Below are 6,817 nucleotides of genomic sequence, written 5' to 3'. Positions count from 1 at the left end.
CGGGGACGAGAGTGGCTGGTGTGTCCACGAGGCAGGAGGCTGTACCACCTCCACGCGACGTGCATCCCACGTGCTAATGCACACTCCAGTAAAAGTGTCACCAGCAATACAGCCACTGAACACAAGTGGGACGCACGCCCTCCACGGGGGCACGATCCACAACAGCCAAAACAGGGGAGCCACGGACAAAACGTGATCCATCCACACAATGGAATGTTACTTAAGACAGGCCAACGTGTGCTCCCACAGGGGTGGGCCCAGAGGGCATCGCGCTCGGGGAGATAAGCCTGTGGCAGGAAGACAAATATGGCGGGATTCCGCTTCTCGAGGCCCCTCGAGCCGTCAGATCCCTGGAGACAGAAGGTGGATGGAGGTCACCAGGGGCAGGGGCGGGTGGGGAGTCAGCGATTCATGGGGACAGAGCGTCAGTTTGGGAAGATGGAAGCTCTGTCGGGAATGAGCTGTGCGCCTAAAGACGGTGTTATTTTACCACAGTTAAAAATATGTGAAAATAGCCCCGCATCGGGCTCCCTGCTCGGCGGGAAGCCTGCTTCTCCCTCTCCCACTCCCCCTGCTTGTGTTCCCTCTCTCGCTGTGTCTCTCTCTGTCAAATAAATAAATAAAATCTTTAAAAAAAAAATATGTGAAAATATTCCGCGAGTCTGTGGATGGGGAAAGACTTCTCGATCTAAGGACCAAAATGGAAGCATTTCCCAAGTAGCCGAGCGACAGGCTGAGTCTAAAAATAGCAAATATCAAGGCTGAAACCCAAACGCAAGACACACGGACACATGAGACCGGAGGGGGTGGACGACTCCTCAGTGTGGGAAGAAGTGAGGACCATCCTGGCCCCGGGCAGGCTGCATCCACACACGTTCCTTCACAAGCTGCCTGGTCACCACCATCATCTGCGCCCCTCAGGGGACCCAGGCAGACGCCGCAGCTTGGTTGGGCCCCAGCAGGGTGGCCCCAGAGGACATGTGGACAGATCCTCCATCCAGAGGGCCAGTGAGGCCACAGCCAGGTGTCAGAAGCGGGAGGCCCTAGGCAATAGCAGCCTCTCTCCTGTGACCCCCGTCCCCTACCCCACTGCGCCACCAGCCACGGGGCAGACACCTGCCTGCCTCCAGGGACCCCTCGGTATGACTGCTGGGTGCTGAGTTAGGAGGGAGGGAGAAGACCCAGTAGCATAGGCTGGGTACCACATGGGCAGGGATTGGGGGCTCTGGAGGCTAACCCAGGGCAGCTCCCGGCATCCCGTCCAACCCAGGCCCGATGGTCCCCAGAACACGGATGTGGGTAGGGGGTGCTGGGTGTCTCCCGTTCCCCCACGGCCACTCCCCAGCTTTATCCTCACCCCTTATGGACCACATCACCACCTCCCAGACTGTGTCTGGCAACGGGGAGCCCAGCAGGGTACCGGAGGCATGGAGGAGAGGGGGTCAGGTCCAGGGCACTTCACTGTCCACCCGTGCAGAAGGTCGGTTTATTAAAATCTTCTCAAACTACCCAGTGGAGTGGGCTGCCTGTTTCCCATGGACAGGCTGGGCCCAGGCAACGTCAGGGAAGAGAGGAGACACAGCGGGGCATTGAGCAGAAGAGAGCCTGGGCAGGACAGTGTGACGGAGCCCGGATGGCACCGACCAGCCTGGACAGGACAGTGTGACGGAGCCTGGATGACACCAGCCAGCCTGGACAGGACAGGACAGTGTGCTTGGCTGCAGGGAAGGGAGGTGGAAGTGTCCGGGATGGGGACCTCCCCTTACCGGCCAGGGTGAGAGAGAGGGTCCCAGGTATGATATCCGCAGTATGCAGATGCCCTGAGAAGTGACCACTGAAGACCCAATTCTCAATATCCGTCTCCCTGACACTCCCAAAGCACATCACAGCTCTCTGGGCCCTCCAGGTTCCTGTGGGAAGTCCTCCTTGGTGTCTACCCGTGCTCTGCCCATTCTCCTGCCTTAGGACACCTGAGGGGGTTGGGCCCTTCCAGGCCCCACCAGGGCACCCCTACATCGATCCTGCTGCTAGGGATGGGAGGAGCTGTTGTCAGCCGGGGCCGTGGTGGCCAGCCTCGGTTTCCCTCACTGTGGGGATACCTCTCCCACCCCCTGCCCCGCCCTGCCAGGCAAACAGACCCCTCCTGCCTCTGCCCTCCCAGCCAGGAGGCAGCCTCGCCCTGCCCCTGCAGGCCGGATTTCCTGAGCAAGGTCACTCTGGGAGCCACTGGAGCCCAGCGGCCAATAAAACGCATCGATGCGGAGAGAGAGCCCATAAAGCAGGTCACCCTGGCTAGAGCTTGTTTGCTCTGTGCCGCCCCCCGCCCAGCTCAGGGCCTGGGCACGCAGGGCTTCCTGCAGCTGTCCCCAGCCTGTGCCAGGTGTGGGAAGGCTGTGTCCCCCGGCCTCCTGAACCCACCCCCAGCTCCTGTCCCCCCACAGACTTTTGGGGGTGTCTGGGTCCTCTTGCCTCCTGCTCAGGGCTCCACCCTCACCCAAGGCTTTAGGGACTGTCCACACTAGCCAAGCCTGGTTCCCAGCAACCACCCAGAGCCAGGGTCCCAGGGCTGACTGGGATCTCCAGGAACATCCCATGCACACATGCTCATGCACACACACTCAGACACACGTCCGGGCATATACACATGCACACTCACACACACACACACACACCCCGCACAGCAGGATCCAGTCAGTACATGTGCGGGTGCACACACACCCATGCATATGCACATGCAGCTCACACACACTCATACATACACACATGCATGCTCACACAAGTGCGCACGCACACACGCATGCACACGCTCACACCCTGCACGGCAGGATCCAGCCAGGGCTCTACGGACGTCTAGCACATGCGCGGGTGCACACACGTGAGCGTGGGTGCTCTGGGCTGGCGTGGCCCTGGGGAGGCAGCTCACGATGTCAAATCAATTGGGAGAAACTGATTTGGGGAGATTTCCGAGCCATCTGCTCACTCCCCAAAGTCATTCTGAGTGGATTCACTTTGCATCCCAAGGCCAGCCCTAAGCGGCAGGCTGAACAGGCTTCAGTTTCTCCCAGGGCACCCTCCTTCCCTGGGATGCTGGCCCCTGGGTGGGGGGAGGGGTGGGTCTGGTCACCAGCTAGGTTTCGTGGCCCCATGTGTGGGGGAGCTGCCCCAGCCCCCAGGAACTCAGCAGTGGAGACAGCCAGCTCCCACACACCCAGGGACAGGGGCCCCTAATGAGCCTCCTGCTGCCCACGCCCATGGGCCCAGAAAGATCAGACGTCCCCCTGCATCCTTTGAGGCCACATCCTGTTGCCACCTCCCAGAAAGCCCACCTGCCTGCCCCCGGGGAAACGCCTGGCCCTTCTTTAGACCCTGCTTGTTTGCGCTGTCGCTATTATTACCTGAGTGTCCCGGCTCCCACGTCCAGCAGGCGCTTGCCCACCCCCATGCCAGCCTCCTGTGACCCACGAGCCCTGATCTGCACCAGCTTCGATTGGCTCCAGGGACAATATTTGCTTTGGGAGAGAGTCAAACATTTATTCTCTAATTTATTCAGGAGATCGGGTTGTCAAACACAAGCGCCCTCGTTACGCTCTCGTGTTTCCAGGCCTTGGCCTCTGTCCAGGGTCTGTGCAGCCCAGGTCATGCTGACCAGGCCTTTCCCCTGCCTGGCATGCACCTGCTCCCTGTCCCCTGCTGCAGGTTAGAGGTCCTGCTCCAGGCAGACCCAGGGAGCGTGAGCCGAGGTGGCACCAGGCATGGCTGTCTAGACGGGGGTGGGGGGGGGGCATGTAGGCCGAGTGAGCCCCCACATTCTGGTCCTTCTCCTTCCAGCCTTGGACAGAGGCCCAAGGCACATGGGACCCCAGCAAGTTAAGGGCCAGGGCCGGTGGGAGGGGTGGTGCTCCTGGGTGTGGCTGAGGCCGCTCTGGTCTGGGCATCGCAGAATTCCTCAGGGGCCTGGCATTTGCTGGCATTTGCTGGCATTTGCACCCACACAGTGCTCCCTCCGAGTGACTGCTGCTTGCGTTGGGAGCCGCTCCCCCCTGTTATCACGACAGGTCTCTTCGTCTGCTCTTGTCCCCCGCCCTCTCAGGCCAGAGCCCCTGACAAAGCAGAGAGATGGCTGTGGGTGCCCGCCCCTCCCTGGGACGGCCTCTCCGACGCCCTAGAGACCCAGGAGCCTGCAGGGCCGACTCTGCACCCCCAATTCAGCCACCTTGCGAGCTGCTCCCCCAACCCCCTCCCACCATGAAACCAACCGTGACTGTGGGCAGCAGGCTGGGGGGGGGGGGGGTGGCTTCCACGGCAACGGAGCTCCGCAGTCCCAGACGTCCCCTCTGGGGTCCCAGCCCATCCTCGCTGCCCTGCGGGCTGTGCACCGCTGTGCGCCCTTTATCTGCCACCCCCCAGAGTCAACAGTTGCAGGTGCTGGGGAGCCCAGTGCGTCCAAGTGTCTTTAATTTCACAGACTCACACTTGACTCGGCCAGGTGACCCAGGGTTGATGTGAGGAGGCACAGGGGGCCGGAGGGCAGAGGCAAGCGGTCCCCAGCTCACACCGGTGGTCACTGCCCCTGGGCAGGCTGGCACAGGCCAGGGGCAGGATAAGAAGGTCGAGATGCCCCGAGCATCCAGCCTCTCCCGCCCACGCCCTCGCATCCCTGAGCCTCCCTGCAGGACCACCCACGGCCTTGCCCAGGACCGCCGGTCCTCACACCGTGCGGAGCATCCCGGCCATTGCAGGGGGCACCTCAGCAGGCACTGGAATGTTGGGGGAGGCTCCGCCCGGCAGGGAATCCAGATGCCACCAGAAGCCCCCCGCCTGCAGCCCTCACAGCCGGCTGGTCTGCATGAGCCCGTTGGCCTCGGGGCCGCGCATGGGCAGCGTGGCCTCCTGTGGCTGGCTGGTCTTGTCGGGCTGTGGCTCCGTGGCATCTGCGTCCTCGGCACCATAGCCCTTGCGGAGGCACAGAACCTTCCGGAAGCTCTGGCGGAAATTGTCGGAGAGGAAGCCATAGAGCACGGGGTTGGCACAGCTGTTGGCGTAGGACAAGATGACCACGAAGAAGTAGGCACCAGCGGAGGCCGGCTCCTCAGGCAAGACAAAGGCCAGATTGACGATGTTGACGATGAAGAAGGGCAGCCAGCAGCCCACGAACACCACCACCACCACCACCACCATGCGGGTCACCTTGCGCTCCGAGCGCCGCCGCGTGGCGCCCACCCGCACGCCCGATGCCTTCACCTTGACCACGATGAGCAGGTAGCACAGGCAGATGACCAGCAGCGGCCCAAAGAAGCCCAGCACAGACGTGTAGATGATGAACACGGCACCCCACAGGCCCACAGGCTCCGGCCAGCTGAGGTTGCAGGTGTTCCAGCCCTCCTGGATGTCTGCGAAGACCACCAGTGGCAGGGACATGAGCAGTGAGAAGGCCCAGACTGCGGCGCTGGCCAGCTTGGCCACCCTGGGGCGGCGCCAGTGGGTGGAACGGATGGGGTGCACCACGGCCAGGTAGCGGTCCACGCTCATGACGGTCAGGCAGAAGATGCTGGTGAACTGGTTGATGCCGTCCAGCGTCATGACCAGGCGGCACAGGACAGGGCCGAAGGGCCAGTAGGAGATGGCGTTCTGCGTGGCCAGGAAGGGCAGCCCCAGCATGAGCAGCACGTCGGCCACAGCCAGGTTGAGGATGTAGATGTTGGTGACCGTCTTCATCTTGGCGTGGCGCAGCACCACATAGATGACCAGGGCATTGCCGCCCAGCCCCACCGCACACACCAGCAGGTACAGCACGGGCACCACCACCGCTCGGGCGCCCGGCGAGGGCGCCAGCCCCGCCAGCGTCCCGTTCTCACTGCCTGTGCTGGCGGCCGCAGAGGAGGTGTTCCAGCTGGCTAGTGTGGGGGCCGGGAACAGAGGCTCCATCGCGGCCACCGCGGGCCAGGGCAGGGCGAACGCAAGCACGGCGCGTCCTCTCTGCAGAGAAAAGGGAGGGCGGCAGAGCGATTAACGGGCCAGGGTGCTTCCTCCCCGCAGCCCCGCCTGCCCGGAGGCACGGGATCGCCCCATGGTAGGTAAACAGTATTACTCACATCCAGCTCGGCCGGGAATCACATTAAGCAAATTGTTTGGAAAACCAGCCCAGAGAGGAAGGAGCAGAAGGACAGCTCTGTGACATCTGTTGGGACCCCGACGGCTTCCAGAGACCTGGCTGTCCCCACAGCCCCATCTGCCCCAGGACAGCCCGCCGCACGGCCTCCACCTCCCTCGTTTGCTCGGGCCTCAGGGAGCCTGGGGGTGGCCTCTCCACCTCCTGTCTCGCCAGCAGAGATGGAGGATGGTGCAGGATGGGTGTGGGGAAAGGAAGACTGGAACAGCGGCCGGGCACGCCGAGCCCCTCACGCCCAGCCAATGCCGGCTGGAGGTAGTTACACCTGCCGAACCCCGCTCTCCTGGGTGACCTCCTGGAGCCATCGGGAGGGTGCCAGGCCTTCCGCACTGCCGAGGAGCCAGACCTCGGGCCGCAGAGGCTCTGCCAGCATCCACCAGGCCTCAGGAACACCATCCCCTTGAGAGCCCCCGCAGAGCCCACAGACTGGCCAGAGGAGTCGGTTTCCCCAGAGCCACCGCTGCAGCAGGATGTCTCTGGGCCAAGGAGATGACGCAGGAAACCACTTCGGGGGCCGTCATCAGAGGGGCGAGGGACGCACTCCAGGCATGCCCCTCCACAGCTATGGACAGCAGCATCTCTTAAGGCCCAGGCAGAGGGCATGGAGTGGGGACGGGGAGACGAGGTCCTCCACACATGCCATAAGCC

The 6,817-nt window shown here is 62.8% G+C and overlaps 1 protein-coding gene across 1 annotated transcript; it reads right to left on the bottom strand.

The window, feature by feature from the left end:
- Positions 1–4,670: 4,670 nt before the first annotated feature.
- Positions 4,671–5,925, bottom strand: SSTR5 (somatostatin receptor 5). The gene has a single exon (XM_021698278.1). The coding sequence runs from the start codon at positions 5,923–5,925 to the stop codon at positions 4,828–4,830; it is 1,098 nt and encodes a 365-aa protein (XP_021553953.1). The 3' UTR covers positions 4,671–4,827.
- Positions 5,926–6,817: the final 892 nt, after the last annotated feature.

The sequence above is a fragment of the Neomonachus schauinslandi genome, chromosome 5 (genome assembly GCF_002201575.2).
Source record: "Neomonachus schauinslandi chromosome 5, ASM220157v2, whole genome shotgun sequence".
Taxonomy (NCBI): Eukaryota; Metazoa; Chordata; class Mammalia; order Carnivora; family Phocidae; genus Neomonachus; species Neomonachus schauinslandi.
The sequence above is the reverse complement of the archived record's forward strand: the minus strand, read 5'-3'. Positions and strand labels throughout refer to the sequence as shown.